General features: G+C 37.0%; 1 protein-coding gene across 1 annotated transcript in view; it reads left to right on the forward strand.

Annotated features, from left to right (window-relative positions):
* Ddc (aromatic-L-amino-acid decarboxylase) overlaps nt 1-20,893 on the forward strand; it is a 204,993-nt gene that overhangs the window by 70,282 nt on the left and 113,818 nt on the right. The window contains exons 5-6 of the mRNA XM_090396490.1: nt 13,764-13,907; nt 20,465-20,531. Of these exons, the coding sequence (XP_090252616.1) occupies nt 13,764-13,907; nt 20,465-20,531 (211 nt within the window). The remainder of the gene's footprint in view (nt 1-13,763; nt 13,908-20,464; nt 20,532-20,893) is intronic.

Genomic DNA, 20,893 nt, shown 5'->3' on the forward strand with positions numbered 1-20,893 from the left:
ATTGAGTAGAATGAATAGGATGCAGTATCATGTGGACTATTATTAACCTGGAAATGTTGAGAGGGGGGGGGGGAGAAGAGCAATTATTAAATGGCTAGGCATACTGCGATTAACAGATATGCAGATGATGATTGTTACAGGATATTATAACTGTAGTTACAAGTATTGAATTTCTGGAGTTGCTTACAAAACAAACTCTTACTTAACAGTGTGATGGTGGGTAACGAAAGATAGAATGGTGGACTAAATAATTGATTATTATTTTGGACCTCAATAAGTCACGACTTGTGGGTGGTCTGCATTACACTACAGAAAGCGTGTCACACTACTCCTTAAATTCATTTTCTATTGCACTCTCACAACCTTATGCAATACATTCCTTGCTCCTTCTCTCTGTGCAAAAAACTTACTTCTTACCCTCTTCCTTTTGCAACTTTCAGGAATGACTTCTTGTTTTTTTCCTTACCCTTGTTTTACCATATGAATAAATCTTCCCAATATGTTCCAGTTTGATAAATACCTCTTTCTAGCTTAACTCAGTCATATTACCACTTTGTTTCCTTCCCACCAAACTGTAGATTACAAGCTCTCTCTCGCTCTCTCCCTCCTCATAACCAATGTTCAGCAATCCTGATATTGTTTTTCACAGTTGAACATTTAATTGGTTAGAGTGATTACATTTTGAAGTTGCTAAAGTTATTTGTAATCCTAGCTTTACATCTCTAAATATTCCATTTTCAGAATTGAAATAACCTTTGCATAACCTTTAAAAAATAAAAATCTTATTATTATCAGAGACAATAAAGGAAGTATTACAGTTAATATCTGACTCTTCTGAATATAAATAAAAAAATGGACATCTTATTTACAAGACTGAAAAATCAATGTGTTAATCAGCAGGGATCCAAACAAGAGACAGCTTAATAAATTTAATTCCTTATTAGATATTGTATTTTCACTTGATCCCAATAAAATTCACAGCCTTAAAAGTCATCATGCAAGGCCACCTAGAATTTATGGATTCCCTTATGATAAAAATACCAGAAACTTTCTATTAAAAGTAGGATTTGAGAAAAGGTTTCATAAATTTATTAATAAGTTTTGACATAGCTTCATCTTTTACTAATGTTCCTCTAGCTGACACCCTAAAATTTTTATCAAAATTTCCATCTGATATTTTAGATCTTTTAAGTTTGTCAGGAATTCTGACATTTTACCGGAATGAAAAAAGCTTTATTGACCAATTGAAGGTATAGCAATAGGCACTCCAATTTCTCCTATCCTTGCCAAGTACTGCATGGAACAATTGGAAACAAAAATTGCTACTTTTAATTCAAAACCTTCCCTGTGGCTTTGCTATATGGATGACAATTTGCTAATCTTCACGGAAACAAATTCACTATGACTTGAATCAGATGGGCTATATCTTTCCTAGAGTTCTTATAAAAAGGGAATTAAATGGTTCCTTATCAATAGCTGTTCTTTGCAAACCTTCTTTCTCAGATCCATATAACTCCTACTCATCATCCCTCATAGAAGTATGATATTATTGTTATTATTATGTGACGTCCTCGCAGTTAGCCTAGTGGCTTTGCACTTCGCAACCATATGCCTGGGGAAGGAGTGTCCTAGGTTCGATTCCCATCGACGACGTGAGGAGCTAAAGGATCTTCCTCAGCCATACCCAAGTTAGCCGGTCTTGGGCGTGGACAGCAGGGTTTTTCCCTGTAGTTTATCTGGGGTTTTTCATCCCGCAAACCGGTCGTGGACACACACAGATTACAGTCAGGACTACTGACCCAGCCATAGGCCTGATTCGTCAGCTATGCTGGTTCCGGAGCCCGGATAAAATTTGGGGGAACTTAGATGGTGCCGTACATTTTCGTAAAAGGGCACTTATGTTGTATCATCACACGGAAATTAATTAAATTAATTATGTGACATCTCCAAGGAGTCCAAAGACTCATCGAGGGAGGGCACCTACTCTACAATTCTCCGTCTCCACCACTCAATCCACCAACTACAGCGAACCACATCATCTACATCAACTCTATCTACTGTCCACCACCACTAGTATTTTCACAGACAATCACAAACATCCATGCCCACAGCAGAATTTGAATCCACAGCCTTTTGGCTTGGATATGCTAACCACTTGGCCAACCAGGCCAGCACATTATTAAATGCTTTCTTTTAAGAGCTCATATCGTCTGTTCCTCATCTGAGGAACAGATAATATGAAAAAACAGCTATTCTCAACAGTTAAAACCTCAAAATAGAATCTTCATTCATTACATAAGAGGTATTTCAGGATGTATACAGACAAATCAGCCCTTCAGAATACACGCAATTTACAGACAAAAAAATACTAGCTGTGGTGATGGTGGTGGTGGGCAGTAGATGGCACTGATGTACATGATCAGTGTAGTGGTGGAGACGGAGAGTTGTACAATAGGTGTCCTCCCACGATGAGTCTTCGGACTCCTTGGAGGTGTCACGACTAATAATAATATCTTAAAGAAGTTTAGTGTCCTCTACAACATTCAAACCTATGAATTCGATCAACTATAAAATCCCATCTCCAAAAGACAAAATTCTGCCTCTACTGCTACCTGAAATATAACCAGTTCCATGGAGCTTCCCGTTATTCTGCTTTGGACAAATAGACTGATCTCTTTTTAAATGCATCTCTGCACATCAGTCCTATGTTGCCTCCAAGAAATTAACAAATCTGATCAAACAGAACATGGGATTACAAATACTAACCATAGGATCTTCTAGGATGATATCAAATTAGTATACAAATGGTGCTTATGGGTCAAAGCTTTATAACTGAGAGGAGACCTACCCATAGCCTTTAAAGGAATGCGGAGAACCGACCAGTGCTTCTGATCTAATGTCCAATCCTCACCTTCTCGTGGTGCACCCTGTTGGGTATCTACCTGGATACTGAATGAACGAGGATGGGCTGGCAATTTGGGATTTAGCTGACCAAATTGTATTCTTCTTGGCTTAAACCAAAATACAAAATGATGGTACAACATGACAAAATTTCATGTCAGCTGGGGGCGTTGCCCGGTTAAACAGGGCCCGGTTATTTTTGCCAGGGACCCAGGGTTAACAGCGAAAAGTCAGCTACTGGAACAAAACCTAAAACACACCCCAACTCAATATCATTAGAGTTGAAGATCGGTACTATCAACATAAGAAGCCTGAATGGAAAGAAATGGAGCTAGCTGAGGAATTAGATAAGTACCAGATCGATAAAATAGGGGTGACCGAAACAAAAAAGACAAAAACTGGTGAGATCTTTCTGAGCAATAAATACAAAATGTTATATTCGTGCAATGACAATCAAGGAAAAGGAGTAGCCATAGTATTCAACACTAAATATGGGCAAATATCAGAATGGAGAACTGGACAATGAGACTTATTTGTGCCTATGGTCCCACAGAAAGCTCTACTAAGATAGAAGTGGAGGAATTTTTTGAGGCTTTAGAGAAAGCAACTGACACAATGAAAAAGGAAAGGTTGGTCCTTGTTGGGGATCTAAATAGCAGAATAGGAAATGATTGTTAGATATACAAAAATATTTTGTGAAAATTTGGAGAAAAGAGCAAAGATAATAATAATGGCAAATACCTGTTGGATTTCTGCTCAGGACATAGACTGGTTATTAATAACACCATGTTCCAACATAAAAATGTGCACAAATTCACATGGAGAGAAGAGACAAGGCATTAGAAAAGTCTCATTGACTATGTTATTGTTGATAGTGATGTTTTCTCCCTGGGGCAAGACTCCAGAGTGTACAGAAGTTTGAGCAGCTCTCAGATGTCAACTGTAGACTAAAATACACAAAGATTATTGAATTAAAAATGAAAGAGTTTGAGAACAGGAACCAAACCTTGAAGAAAACCCTGATTGAATCAGCCAGAGAGGCATGTGGTGAGGTTGTCTCCATGGTTGACACAGGAAGTAAAAGAGGCAGTGAAGGAAAAGAAGAAAGCATATCAAAAGTTCCTGGCAAATAAGTCACCTTTTGCTCTTAGAGAATACCGAGACAAATGTAAGAAAGCTAAACACAAAACTGTAAAATTAGCTAAACAAAAGTCATGAGAGGACTTCGGCAAAAACATAGAAAATAAATATCAAGAACGTGGCAAAATATTCTGGAGGTTGTTGAAGAAGCTCAGAAATGGAGGAAAGTGTGCTGTAAAAGGAATTAGAGATGATAACAGTGACATGAAAACAGGAGAAAAAAAGATATCCTTGAAGTATGGAGTAATTACTTCGAAAAATTGCTAAATGAAACAAGCAGTGATAGCACAGTGGTAAAAACACTGACCAGGCATGTAGTCAGGAATACATATCCATACTTGAAGTAGAAAAAGCCATCAAAGGCTTGAAATGTGGAAAGGCAGTAGGAGTAGATGTTATTCAACCCAAAATGTTAAGTATGGTGGTATAAAAGTCTTGCAGTGGCTGCACTGCATAGTTCAGAAGGCGTGGACAGAAGTACCAATTCCCGATGAATGGAGTAGAGCTCTAATAGTATCCATATATAAAAAGGGAAATAAAACTGAATATGAGAATTACACAGGTATTTCTCTACTGAGTGTTCCTGGTAAGATTTATGCTAGTATACTTGAGAAACGGTTGAGAAGAATTGTGGAAGAAAAGATTGGTGAAGAACAAGCTGTATTCAGCCCAAATAAAGGCTGTCAGGATTAGATTTTCACTTTACGACAAATAGTCGAGAAATCATGGGAATATAACAAAGATCTGTATTTAAGTTTTGTCGATCTGGAAAAGGCATATGACAAGGTGCCAAGAGAGAAGCTAATCAATACGCTACAGTTATATGGTGTCAATGGAACATTATATCTAGGAATACTTAGTCTTTATTTGAGTTGTAAATCAGCAGTTAGGATTGAAGTAAGTACAGGAAGATGGTTTAATGTTAAATCTGGTGTGAGACAAGAATGTACATTATCCCCTCTGTTATTCATTATCTATATGGATCATATTATGAAGGAAAGTGGTATTAAACCTGATATCAAAATTGGAGATGTTAATGTCAGCTCTTTGCTTTATGTAGATGATGTTATACTTCTAAATAAATCTGATACAAGTCTGCAAGCTTCTCTGACTAAATTGAATAACTGTTGTAATAGGTATGGAGGTCAGTAATAAAAAGACAAAGACAATAAAAATAGACAGAATCGTTGAAAATGTCAACTGCGTTGTGAACGGAGAACCTGTGGAACAAGTAAAACGTTTCAGCTACTTAGGGAAGATTTTTAGTGAAGATGGTAAATTAAATATGGAAATAGACAACCAAATCAACATGCTGGTATGGTAGGAAGTCAATTGAATAAATTCATATGGAATAAGAGCGAAATTAGTCTTAACACTAAATTAGCTTTATACAAGACAGTGTTCAAACCAATTTTAACTTATCTGAGAGTTAGGTCAGAAGTAAAACAGTTGACCTGATGAGGCATGAACAGATGAAATCAATGCCAATATCGTATTAAAAACAAGGGAATTAGGAAAGAATTTGACATTGTCAGCATCCAGGAATGCGTTAGCAGAACTGATCTCAGGTGGTATGGTCACTTAAATAGAATGTGCGAGGAAAGATTAGCAAAACAAGTGTTCTCTGCAGGTTGGCAGGAAAATGGCCCAGAGGAAGACCAAAATATAGATGGATTGATATGGTACAAAGTGTCTTAGATGATAGAAATGTAAGATCTGATAATGTTGGAGTCTTGATAAGTAACAGACTGATTTGGAAGAAAATTGTAGATAGGAAGTTAGTAATATGTAAAAAAGTTTATTTTTCACTTGGTTAGAGTATAATAAAATTAGTTTAATCCTTTATCCAAGTTTGAGCAAACAAAGTTTGCTCCTGAAAGTATCTTCAGGACTGGGGTAAGGTGGTATAACACTAGGGCAACTTGTTGCAAAGGTGGAGCAAGCTACCAACAATCCTATCTCAGTATCTCCTATAATGCAAAACACATCTTGCGGATATGTCTAATGTTATGCATTAAGGGCCACTACCCAGACTAGTTTTGACCTTTATTGAGGTCTCTTCAGTGGGAGCCAGGCCCAAGTGGAGATATCAGGCAGAAGCATTAGCAGGTCTTCTCTACCTATAGGAGTTGCCAAATGGTGTGCCACCCTTTTTTCATAAATTACGCTGGATTTAGGGAAAGATGTTGAAAGTTTATTTTTCACTTGGTTAGAGTATAATAAAATTAGTTTAATCCTTTATCCAAGTTTGAGCAAACAAAGTTTGCACCTGAAAGTATCTTCAGGACTGGGGTAAGGTGGTACAACACCAGGACAACTCGTTGCAAAGGTGGAGCAAGCTACCAACAATCCTATCTCAGTATCTCCTATAATGCAAAACACATCTCCTTGCAGATATGTCTAATGTTATGCATTAAGGGAAAGGCCACTACCCAGACTAGTTTTGACCTTTATTGAGGTCTCTTCAGTGGGAGCCAGGCCCAAGTGAAGATATCAGGCAGAAGCATTAGCAGGTCTTCTCTACCTATAGGAGTTGCCAAATGGTGTGCCACCCTTTTTTAATAAATTACTCTGGATTTAGGGAAAGATGTTGAAAGTTTATTTTTCACTTGGTTAGAGTATAATAAAATTAGTTTAATCCTTTATCCAAGTGTGAGCAAACAAAGTTTGCAGCTGAAAGTATCTTCAGGACTGGGGTAAGGTGATACAACACCAGGGCAACTCGTTGCAAAGGTGGAGCAAGCTACCAACACTCATCTCAGTATCTCCTATGTAGTGGCCCTTCCCTTAATGCATAACATTAGACATATCTGCAAGGAGATGTGTTTTGCATTATAGGAGATACTGAGATAGGAGTGTTGGTAGCTTGTTCCACCTTTGCAACGAGTTGCCCTGGTGTTGTACCACCTTACTCCAGTCCTGAAGATACTTTCAGGTGCAAACTTTGTTTGCTCACACTTGGATAAAGGATTAAACTAATTTTATTATAAGTAATAATGTAAATATTTTATGTGGTACTATCATATCCTGCCATGTACCCCTAGAGAGTACATGGCAGTAATTTGACGAAGATGATGTTCCTGTAAATATAAACATCTTGTTAAAGAAAGTGCCAAAGTCCTTCTGCTGGACTTTCCATACCAAAACTCTGGAAAGTTATTATCAAGTTATTATACTTCTTGATATTATATAATTATTTTTTTTTAATATACTGTATTTATAGAGCCTCCTAGTTCAATTGGTATAGGCGAAGCCCTTTGTTCAGAAACACCTGGGTTTGATTCCCGTCTATGATGTGGGGATCCTTGTCTCGTCTCTTTCGACTAAAGGTGAGTTTGCCGGTCTCCTACAGAGGTAGAGGGTTTTTTCACCTGGAAACTTGGTTTTTTTTGTCTCTCAGAACAAGCAAACCGTCTTCGTCAACACACGGATTACAATCATGAATACTTATGACAATATGTGGAAGAGATAGGGATATAACCACATGTTGTTATGCCCGTAGTTAACCATGAGTCACATCATGGTAGTCAAGCTCCTAGATAGGAGACGACACATGAATGAGATGGATATTTATACTATATCTCTCTCTCTCTCACACACACACACACACACACACATACACACACATGCCTGATTTAATCATAATATTATTGTTTTTTATGCATCTTTCAACTGGATATAAGGAAAGATTCCATTCTGTATGCATCTTCATTGTTTGATTTTTTTTAATTTCTAACTGTAATACACTGAAGATGGTTCATGATATGTTTCTGAAATATCTGTAATATAAAAAGTCATTATTCCAATCCATGACATTAGCAATATAATATTACTGCTCCAAACAACTGAATATCTATCTGTAATCCAGTGACAATATAAAGGTTGTGAAATGGTCCCAGTATACCAAACCCTTGGGACTCTCACTTTAACTTTCTTACTCAACAGTAGTGCTTCCCCATGGGAAAACCCTCTGATATCCATCATAAATTCAATTTCCAATGCTGTCCACAAGACAAATATCTAAAGCCATGTGTTACAACTTAATTAACTTATATAACATTCAATAAATTAAAGATACCAAGAAATTATATACTTTTTAATCCTTTATCCAAGTAAGTTTGGATAAACAAAGTTTGCGCCTGAAATATAATCAGGACTAGGGCAACTCGTATCAAGAAGCTGATAACTTCACATCACTTGCCTTAGTATCCCATAATGCAAAGCACATATCCTTATGGGTATGTATAATGCTATGCATTATGGGAAGAGTCACTACCCAAAGTTTCATGTTTCATGCCTTTGCAGTATCAAATAAAATAACAAATAAAAAGACATATATGCCTTTCTCTCATCCATTATTCTTGCTAATTTATACAAAAGTCAACCAGATTACTAAAAAGAGAATTTCTCCTTAGCAAATCCATGCTGGTCTTCATAAATAATATTCTTACTGTTGAATTCTGTATTATAAGCTTTTAGAAGAATTACTAGTTCTTTAAAATCTTAACAACCACAGGTGAAATACAAACTTGTGTATAGTTTTGATTCCTTTTTGTCACCACCATCCTTATGCAGTGCAAATATCTTCCACTCTTTAGGAACTTGTCCTGTTGCAAGAGTTTCACTAAACAGCCAGCTCATTGGCATTTATTAATATATATCAGTTTCTTAATATATTCATTTAAAACACATGCAAAATACCATCTACTCCCACTGCTTTACTGACATCTGGAGTGCTCGCTACTTAGAATACATCCTCCTCATTCACTTCTGTCCCACTAGAAATAAAACTGACTTTATCAGGATGAAACACCCTAATGAATTGAACATTAAATAGCTCTGTTAAATATATGCATTGGTCATCTGATTATTGTCTCCATCAGCAAGGTCATTTGTCAATGATTACTTCTCCTCCAGCTGGCCTAAGCAAAAGTACTCCTTGGAATTCTCTTCGAATCAGTCTTGTCTTGCTTTCTAATTTTTCTCTCTTTACTACTAATCTTTTTCCTAACTTAAGTCTTATATGATATTCCTTATGCAATTGTTCCCCTCTCTCTCTCGTTATATGTTTTCCACAACCTCTTTTCACCTGCAATTTATTTTTGATTTCTCTGGTCATCCATTTTACTCCAGATTTCCTTACTTTTTTTTTCTTTACCCTTGTATTTCAAATTTTTCATCATTGTACTGTCCCAAACTAGTTTCAAGTTTATTATAATACAGATTTCTTCCTCCTTGATATTTTTGCATGCTTATTCATCTTTTTTTTTTGAGGGAGCTTATTTTTTTATATTGATTACAGTGACACCATTGTTATCATTTTTGTGCTAAGAGTTGAAAAAGGGCAGGAGAACATGCAGTGAAAGGGTTACTCTTATCAATGTTGTCCTCATAGAGAGAGCATCCTCTCTCCATGCCATAATGTGTCCTTGACAGTGCCCCCCACCACACACCACAACATGGTCTTCCAAGCATGAACTGATAGTGTTGATGGCAGCAAGATTATATGCCAAATGATCAGGAATCCTAAACATGTTACCATCAAGTTCAGTTCTGTATTCTAAGAGTCAGCCTGTAGAACTACTTTCCTGCTGTTCTTCTAAGATGGGAGAAGATCTGGTTCTCCTCAGTATGCTTGGTATGGCCTTGAATGGTATAATTCCACTGTCTGATTTCTTCTCACCTGGATAAACTGAAAGTTTCTTTCAACATTTTTTTGATAGACAATGAAGAAGGGGAAGGATGTGATGGATACTTAAGTTGCTAGGTGGATTTTATAGAACAAGTGCAGAAGTTTCTCTGTATTATTATTATTACGGGGAACTCCAAGGAGTCCATAGACTCATCGAGAGAGGCCCTAACATCATGTCAAGAACAACTATTCCACATTCACACAGTATCTATCATACTTTGCCTTGAACTCATTTACAGTCGTGGCACCCACAACAGACTCTGGCAGCTTATTCCACTCATTCACCACTCTTCAAGTAAAAAACCTGGCTCTAACACCCTTGCTAACCACACTCTTTCCCAGCTTCCATGTATGGCCCCTAGTCCTCCCACATCCTATTCTCAAAAATATCTTCTTAATTAATCTTAAGAAACCCTTCAGTAATTTGAATGTCTCAATCATATCACCCCTTTTCCGCCTATCAAGCAACCCACAAATCTTCAACCTGTTGTCATAAGATTCATTCCATAGACCTGCTATCATCTTGGTCACTCGTCTCTGGATCCTCTCCACTTCCTCCCCATCCATAAAAAACTCTGGCGCCCATATCTGGGCACAGTAGTTTAGATGGGGTCTTATCAAGGCTCGATACAGAGGAACAATAACTTGTTTGTCTCTGCTTGTTAAAGTATTTTTCAACAACCAAGTGATTTGATGAGCTAGCCACTTTTGCAACATGCCCCCCTAAACTTCGACTCCTTATCCACCAACACTCCCAAATCCCTGGCCTCGTCAAGCTCCTGGAGTACAGTTCCACAAATGTGATATACTGCTGCTAAACTTTTCACCCCAAAATGCATAACTTTATATTTTGCCACATCAAATTGACATCCATTCTCCTTAGCCCAGTCCTCCAAACTATCCAAATCATCCTGCAAAATGTTGACATTCTGTGCTCACTATTGCTCTACCCAACTTTGCATCATCAGCAAACAAATGAACACTTCCTCTTAGATCCTTTATCATTAATGAAAAAATTGAACAGTAGTGGTCCAAGAACAGAATCCTGCAGCACACCACTAGTCACAGGCCATCTTTGGGCTCTATTCCTGAATAAACCACTCTCTGATATCTCTCCATCAACCACCTTCCTATCCATCTCACCAACCCCATCTGCTCCAGTTTACTGATTAGAGTTCCATGTGGTATCCTATCAAAGGCCTTGGCAAGGTCCAGTAGAATCACTGAAAACATATTACCCTTATCTAGTTCAGTCGTTGCTGTGTTATAAAGCGTGAGCAAATTACTGAGGCATGATCTACCCTTCACAAAACCATGTTGTCCCCCATACAGTATCCCATTTTCGTCTATCCAATCCTGTATTCTTCTCTTGACTAGTTTCTCCAAGACCTTGACAACGATTCCTGATGTGCTAATCGGTCAGTAATTTACAACAGTAGTCTTGGAACCTCCTTTATGCAGTGGAACTATTTTCCCCTCTTTCAACCCCCCTCAGTCAGGACTAACCCAGACCCGAGACTCAGATTAAACAGAATGGTCAAGGGTACTGACAATTCTTTAGCCGCTTCACGTATGACACGAGCTGGTATACCATCCAATCCCACAGATGTAGTGACATTGAGGTTTTGTAATAGACTATTCAATTCCACTTCATTCACCACAATTCCCATATAAGCTGTTGGTTCTTTCGTTCCTGCAATGTCACCACCTGGATGATATACTCTTGCAAAGTGCTTGCTCAGTAATTCCACTATATCAACTGATTTGGTTACTTACCTACCATCAGCATTCTTTAAAATCATTCTGCCATATACATTTTTTCTTTTACTTGCAACATATCGTAATTGTTGGGATTCTCTTTAGCCTGCATGGCTAATGTTCTTTCATAATCTGCTTTTGCTTTTCTTACCACACTCTTTATCCTTCTGGCCTGCTCTTTATACTGTTCATGTGCCTGCTGGTTACCTTTCTTCTTAAATTCTCGCCATAGTTGTTTCTTTTTTTACAGCTCACGCTTAATGGTGTTATTCATCCATTTAACTCCTACTTGATTTATTATTCGGACTCCAGGTATATAGTCAGCCGTTGCCTCCTGCAAACATTTCTTAACCGCCTCCCATGCACTATCAACATCCAGCCCTTGCAGTTTTACAATCCATGGCACTGAACCAATCAAACTCCTAAGCTTGTCATACTTACCAGCCCGATAATTCCACATGCACCCTGTCTTAATTGCAATTTCTACACCTTTAGACCCCTCCCAAGTCAAGACCCTATGATCACTCTCACCAATTGGTGGCAACGTGGTCATATTTGTTACAGCCAAATTCTCAGATGCAATTACTAGGTCAAGCACTCTCTGACCCCTAGTATTTTCCATTACATGCTGTCGCAGATAGTTATTCCTTAATAACTGCATAAACCAATTCCTTCCTCCCATGTGTCCTCTCATCCTTCCAATCAATGTTACCAGAGTTGAAATCTCCCATAATAATTACCCTCCTTCTGCTCATTTCTTCTATTTGCTTATGCATACTATCTCCATCATCTATTCCATTACCTGGTCTATAGCAGCACCCAATTGTATATTTTGTTCTGCTAGCCTCAATCTCACACCAAATAGCTTCAAATGTGCTCTTTTCTTTATCCTGCAGTTCAACTTCTATTCTCCTTGGCTGCAGCTCATAGACTCTAATAGAGTCTATGAGCTGCAGATAGACTCGCTTACATCCTTAATGTTCACACCAGGTTCGTACGATTTTGTCAAACTCTCATCTATCACACTTCTTACTAAAGAATCTCCATACAACACTCGCGCTTTCATTTTGTTTACACTCACTATCATACTCTTATTTTACTTATCATACTTTTGCCATTTATTAGTTGGTACACTCAGTAAACATTTTTGCCAACGCTCCAGCTGCCGATTCACTGTATGTATCGCTCAGCGCAACCGTGCGATCTCACTCATTGCATCTGTCTCATTATTTTTATTATCCGTTAATCCATTCATTCATTCTGTATTTTTATATACTCGCTTACATCCTTAATGTTCACACCAGGTTCGTATGATTTTGTCAAACTCTCATCTATCACACTTCTTACTAAAGAATCTCCGTACAACACTCACTCTTTCATTTTGTTTACACTCATTATCATACTCTTATTTTTCTTATACTTTTGCCGTTTATTAGTTGGTATGCTCAGTAAACATTTTTGCCAACGCTCCAGCTGCCGATTCACTGTATGTATCGCTCAGCACAACCATGCGATCTCACTCATTGCATCTGTCTCATTATTTTTATTATCCGTTAATCCATTCATTCGTTCTGTATTTTTACCTTCATTCTCACTTTCAACGCCGCCCTCACAGCTATCTGGTACTACCTCGCAAATATCACTATTCATACCTCTCGTGTCACTATTTTCTACATTCTGACTTTCAACAACGATATCACTCTCACGACCTGAAACACACTTTAAATTCTCACATTCCTTACACAGTATATAGCAGATATGGAGGTGAGAGAGAAAAAAGAGTTCACTGCTGGAAATTAAGAATGTAGTTAGCAAAGAAATATTGATTTTTTTTTTTTTTTTTTTTTACTTGGAGATTGAAATGGGTGTTAAATATAGGTATGAATGCATTTAAGAAGTTATGTGATAAGCATTGTGTGAATGATGCTTAATATATTCCTACACAGTAAGTCTTAATACCCCATAGAGATTTCTAGGGGGTGGGATATCTGTTAACACCTTTTATTCCCCATGGCTGTTTAATCCGAACAAACTTTTTGGAAACCGGGGTCAGCCAGTCTCCACCTTAGCTAATCAGAGATTCCTGGTCCAAGACTATCAGTGATTTTAAATCATCTGGGGAAAAAGAGTATGTGCAGACAACTGCCACTATTCTGGATAGTAATAATACTGGAATTTGGCATAAAATTAAATTGTTCGTCTGATTCATAGAATCAGCACTTTTTTTAAAATTGCAATTGTTACATATTTTCATTTAATTTCATTTCCACAGTCTCATTCCTCTGTTGAAAAAGCTGGACTTCTTGGAACTGCACAGATGATTTTTCTTGCATCTGATGATAAACTTTGTCTTCGGGGAGAACAGTTGCAGTTAGCCATATCAGAGGATCGAGCCAAGGGCAATGTTCCTTTCTTTGTAAGTACTTTATGCTAAACAACTGGATTTGTAAACTTTAATTTAATGTAATTAACTGTGTAGCAGTTAATTACATTATTTTTGTTAACTATAATAATCATTGCTATGACAAGCACATCAAATCATAAAATGCTAACATTGTTGAAAATAATTGACAGGTCTTCTTCAGTTTACATGAGGAAAGGTCTTGTGATTGATTGCATTTCACTATAGTCGAGCAGTGTCATTCACTGATTATTATTATTTATTATACTTTCCTTGATTTCCTAGAGCTAAGAATACCTATGTGCCTGCCATATCAAACTACATATTCACAATCCTTGTGAATATAGAATATCAAGTATTCTACATTATCAAATCAAAAACACTTCTAGCATCAAGTAAGAATAAATTATATATTTGGTTTAATCCTTTATCCAAGTGTAAGCAAACAAAGTTTGTGCCTGAAGTATCTTCAGGAATGGGGCAACTCGTGCAAAGGTGGACTGATTTCACATCACTTGCCTTAGTATCCCATAATGCAAAGCACATCTCCTTGCAGACATGTATAATGCAATGCATTATGGAAAGGGTCACAGCCATAACTATGCACTCACACTTAGAAATGTACCAACAGATGAAATCATGATTCACATTGAACAAGGGATTCACAGCCTTTCTACCCATTATAACAAACAGTGTCAGACTGGATATAGCTAATCTCCTGATTAGCAAAAGTGCTAAAAATAGCAATCTCTCCTATAAGGAATTTGAAGCATTACTAGAAATGAAGAGCAACAAATAATATTACAAAAAGCAGATAAGGATAACCCTGTATCTCTAAACTACCTAATTGTACACATAAAGTCAACTGCTCTACTTAAGGATCATTCCACCTACAATCCTTTGGACTTTGGTCCTCCTACCAGCACATAGATCAAAACCCTTCATATACTCCTTAAAAAAAAAAAAAAAAAAAAAAAGATCACCTCCTGGCCTGTAGAAATTTTCAATAAACTAAAGCCATTTAATTCCAGACCTCCCCCCCTCCCCAAACAAAACAAAATGTGGCATTACACTGAATTGCAGATGGAATTGATTCACCCACATATAAATTAACCAGACGTTTAGCTGAAGTGCTTTCCTAGTATATTGGCAACATCTCAACACATTAAAAATAAAAAAGCCCACCCACTTTAAATTCATTATAGAAAACCTCCCCCCCTCCCCCAAATACACTGACCTAATGGTCAGTTTTGAAGTCTCCTCTCTGTTCATCAGTATTCTACTTAAAGACATCTTGGACCTTATTCAAGCTGAATTTCCTGCCAGTATCTCACTCAGCCTTTATTTCCGTTTGCTAGGAATTTTGTTTGTATCTTGGGCTCTCCACTTTCTTTCCTCCCACTGCCAACTAACTACTTCATGGAGACTTTTGAAAAGAATACCCTAAACTCCTACCACTGACCTACCATTTTGCTGTGCTCTGTAGAAGATGCTCCTTCTTTCACTATGCCTTTATCCCGTATTAAACGGGGTCGGCGTTCCCATCTTTAATCTTCTTTCTCCAGTCCAGGGCATCTTCCCGAATCCATCCTTTCTCCCTAAGATCCTCTGCCACCTTATCCTTGCTCCTTCCACCTCCATACACTCCACTCGTTTACCAACATACTTCTCACTCCTCCGCTCTACATGACTGAACTAGCTCAGCCTGCTTTTTTGTACCTTCTTACCGATCAGTCCTACCTTAACCGTCCCTCTCATGTAGTCATTCCTTATATTGTCCTCCTTTGTCACACCACTCATCCATCCCAACATCCTCATCTTTGACACTTCCATCTTCCTCTCCTGTGCCTTTGTTATAGGCCACGTCTCCATGCCATGAAGCATCGCCGGCCTCACCATCATCTTATACAGCTTTCCTTTCATCTTACAACTCGCTCTCTTGTCGCACAGGACCCCACTTATCTTCCTCCAGTTCATCCAGCCGCATGTTATTCAGTGCTGTATTTCCTCATCCAGGTCTCCATTCCTCTCGACAACCAACCCAAGGTACTTGAATTTCTTCCCTGAAATTAACCTTTCACCCTGGAGTCATATAGACATATCCTCTGCACTCCCTGTTGACATATATTCGGTCTTCACCCAGTTAATTCTCATGCATCTCTCCTCCAATACCTTTCTCCACTCTTCCAGGGTCTTTTCAAGCTTCTCTCAGGATGATTCGCAAAGAACAATGTTGTTGGCAAACATCATGCTTCATGGCGCCTCCCTCTTAAGATCCTCCACTAGTACATCCATGACCAGGTCAAAGAGGTAAGGACTCAGGGCTGATCCTTGGTGCGGCCCGACGAGAATGGAGAACCCTTTTGTCATGCCGACACTAGACCTGATCTGAGTTTTCGCTGCCTCATACATCTCCTTCACCAACCTCACGTACTTCTCCAACACTCCCCTTCTTCCTCATCCACCTCCATATCTTCTGCCTGGCCACTCTGTCGTATGCTTTTCCAGGTCTATAAACACTATATGCAGCTCCACCTGCATCTCCCTATATTTCTCCATCAGTTGCCTTAGCGCAGATATCGCATCTGTTGTCCCTCTTCCTGGCATAAATCCAAACTGCTCCTCACCAATTTTCGTTTCCCGCCGTATCCTTCCTTCAATTACTCTTTCCCATATCTTAAACGTATGTGACATCAGCTTGATCCCTCTATAGTTGCCACAGTCCTGAACACAGTGGCGGATTTAGGCACAGGCAGAGGAGGCGGCCACCTTGGGCCCTGCCCACACTATATATATATATTTTTTTTAGTAAAAATTTGAAAAACTAATATTCCATTTTGTTTCAAGTTTGTCTTAATTCTTGGAACTACTGTCTGTACTGTTGTTTAATTGTAACTATATAATAAAATAAATTCTATTTTCATTTTTGTTTTCCAAATCGACCGCTTCAAATGAAGGCAGTATAAACGGTTAAGGAACCAATCAAATTCTTGTAACCTTCAGTATCCTTTATCCTTTGTTCGGTTGTTGTAATTGTAATTATAAAATAATTGTTTTGGATATATATGCATATTTAATATTTTAGCCATGAAACGAACATACTTGTCCATGAAAGGACATGAAATGGCAGAAAAAAGAAAATGACGAAAAGAAAAAGAAAATTTATTGCTCTCTCAAAAAAACTCCATGGAGGTTTTTTTGACTTCATCTTCATCTAAATTTCAGAGCAACGAAGATCGTCAACCAACACGTGATGGATGAGAAGAAAAAGAAGATAGTCTAAAAAATAACATAATAGAAAACGCTGAACAAAATGAAGAAAATTCTGCGAAGGAAGAAGGTGCCAAATATGACGAAACAACCGACAATGCTGAACTTGAATGAGATGTGCAAGACACAGAGGAAAATGCCGAAGAAGAAAAAGAACGCGGTGCTGATGCAGATCAACATAAACAACCAGACTCCGATAATTTTCCAAAAGATATCGCTTTATGGCCGTGCAAAATATCGGAGAAAATGGTAAATTTCTTTATAAATAATAAACCGTGCCATATCGGAGACATAACATCTTTAAAAGTTGAATATAATGATACAAATCAGACATACTTCAGAAATATTTCAAGTGTTCATTTCTACTGTGAAAAAGCAAATGGCACTAAAGAATATTGAGAATGGCTTATTTTTTCAGAAAGTAGCAAAATGATTTACTGCTCTGTTTGCAAACTTTTTACACGTTCTATTACAAAATTTAGTACAGAATACAATGATTGGAAAATTCTTAAATGTGCATTGAAAGAACATGAATGGTCTAAAATATTTCCTCAATGTTGATTTTAAAAAAAAAGATTGTCGATAACTGGACGTATTGATTCTCATTTGATTAATCAGATTAATATTTGAACAAAAATATTGGCGAGATGTTTTAAAACGAATTGTAGCTACAGTAAAGTTGTTAGCAAGTTTGGGTTTAGGATTTCGGGAGAACAGAGAAGATGAAAGTGTTAGTGGTGTTAACAAAAGAGGAAATTTTATAACTTGTATAGAGTATTTATCACAGTTTGAGTTTATTAAAAATCATTTAACAAGATATGATAATATCAGAAGCGGGAAGGTTAATTACTTATCTCATACGATATGTGATGAATTTATTACCTTAATGGGGACTGAAGTAAAGGAGAAATTAATTTTGGAAGTTAGAGGAGCTCTGTATTATTCGTTGATTGTCGATTCCACACCCGATGTGAACCATATAGACCAGTTAACTTTTATATTGAGATGTAAATAGTAAAGGAGATGTGCTGGAACAGTTTTCTGGTTTTCTGCAATTAATTAATCATTACACAAAAACGAATTCTTCTAAACTCGTTTTTAACAATTTAAATGCTCTATCTTTAGATATAAAAAAATTGTCGTGGCTAAACATATGACAATGCGGCAAATATGGCTGGCAAATATAGTGGTTTATAAGCAAGAATTAAGATGTTGAACGAATCAGCAATTTTCATTCCATGTTCCACTTACAGACTTAACATTATTAGAAACTTTGTTGCAGAAGCTTGTTCAAAGGCTGTTTATTATTTTGATTTTGTACAGAACGTATATAATTTTTTTTCTAAAAATACGCAACGATGGAATTTACTTACAGACAGTTTTGCCGATACAAATTCCAAACATATTAACTTTGATATCACTTTTTTCTTTGCCAGTATTCCTCTTGAATGATAGATTAGTACTTAGCTAAACTTAGCTTAAAAAAATGTCCCCCCCCTGATATTACAGATCTCTACTACTTCGCCATTTATGCAGATTACTTCTCTTAGAAGAACAAATATACAAAAAGACAGTATACAGCAATAGTCTCCCCTTACCAATTTTTAAAATATGTACAGCTGTGAAAACAGCCCTTGACACTTACCCACTCAAGCCTTCTATCTGGCTGAGATATATTGGTGATGGTTTCTCAATTTGTGCACTGTCCTGTTATACTTAGCACTTTTAAACAGAGAATGACTTATGTGTTAGCAGCTCAACTTTAGTTCATTTAACGGTTTTAATTCACAACAAAATAATATTTATTTACTGATATTTTTCTGGTGTTATATCCAGAATCTTAAGAGCACAAAAGAGTTTTGCAAACAGCAACAGTTTGTTAATAATGGAAACGGTTTAAAATTGTAATAGACAATGCAAAGAACTAAACTCCTAATTGTGTCATCTGTTGTTGGATAAGAGAGTTAACAAGTATTAATTTAGGTATTATTTCTGGGAAAATTCCCATGTGATGTTTTATATAGACAGACCCCCTGATCTTCCCCTTCCCCAAAATTCTATTTCACCCCCCCCAAAAAAAGTATTCTCTGCCTACCTTTAATAATAAAAAAAAAACAAACAGGTTTTTCAAAAAGTCTGTATACCCCTTGCCTCACCAATAATTCTCCCACATCTCTCTACCCCCACTTTTTCCGACCTCCTTTAACAGCCGATTAATGTATATTGTCACATGCCGGGATGCCGCTGAATAAGAAGACATCCAGCAACATTCTACAAAGATATGTTCGTATTCTTCCTCCTATATATCCTTCATATATCTGTCTATATAAAACATCACTAATGCCCGAAAATTTGAGTAAAAAGCCAGTGACATTATAAAGGGCATTCCTAAACAAAAATAGACTAAATAGCCATAAAAATGAGTATTAATTTGATTTTAAAATGACTCTCTCCCAGATTTTTCTTAAAACGATACAGCCACACTTGTTGAGGTTCAAGTAATGTTTTAAAGCTGCAGCTGATTCCAAAAACAATCTCTCTGAGTTATGATTCCTGTGTAGCACTTTTGTTTGTCTCACACTTATGAAACAACATATTACTATCATTTCAAACCGCTATGGAGTCATAGAACTCATTGTGGGAGGTTTGCCTTAGAGTTCGCTATGTGTAATGTAATGTCCTAACACAATGAGGCATAGAAGTGTCATATAATAATAATATCACTTTGTTTCACTCTCCACCAGATTCTATAGTCTTATTATCATTTTTGTTGTCTCCACAGTTACTTCGTCTGGATTACACTGCTCAGATCTGGTCAGTGGGATTTGAAGGGATGAACTTGATCAGAGCCTTATATAAAATGAAACTAAAATCTATTGATCCTAAATTCAAAACTTTGTATTTAGCTGTGTTAAATGTAGGTTTTGAAACTGACATCCTCCATTTTATTTTTCCTCACCTTTCCAACTTATTTTAGTCATAAAGAGCACAACATCAACACTATTAATAATAACCCTCCCAATCATCACATTTACAGACAACTTAATATTTCTCTGTAATCCAGTAACAATAGCATTAATGTCAATGTTGAATAGTGACAATCCCACTAAAATATCTTATACAAATTTTTACAGACTATACAAATATTTTTTTTCATAGCCACAATTGCAACTAGTTTTTATTCATATTCCTATTAGAATCTGATGTCAGTACTTCTGACATCAGAAGTACTGGCAACCAGAATTGCAACCAGTTTTTATTCATATTGTTATTAGAATCTGATGTCAGTACTGAATTTACAGGTTGTGGCAACTCTAGGGACAACAAACACGTGTGCATTTGACAATCTCTTAGAGCTTGGATTAATATGTAAGTCTTCACAATGTTTTGTAGTAATAATTTATTAATGCTAGTTATACTTTTTTTCCTTCCAAGAATTTGCTATGAATTGCTTTTATTTTTATATATATCAGGGGCATATATTCCATATGTGTTAGGTGTGTGGTACACATCCACAGAATAGCAATATCACTGATATTATGTTTTTGCATTTATTCCTGTTAAAGACTTCCATAATTGTTTCCTGTCTTCGCGTGATTACTAAAATTAAACACAATATGCTATTGCTTCATGAAGAGGACACTTTTCGAGCGTAAATGTTATATCATATTTGCATTAATAGCCCGGGTGTGCGGTCAAACTGAGCTCTTTGAAGAGAAGTACAGGTGGCA

Source organism: Typopeltis vanoorti, chromosome 8, assembly GCF_054136105.1.
Source record: "Typopeltis vanoorti isolate ZY-2024b chromosome 8, IOZ_Tvanoo_1.0, whole genome shotgun sequence".
Taxonomy (NCBI): Eukaryota; Metazoa; Arthropoda; class Arachnida; order Uropygi; family Thelyphonidae; genus Typopeltis; species Typopeltis vanoorti.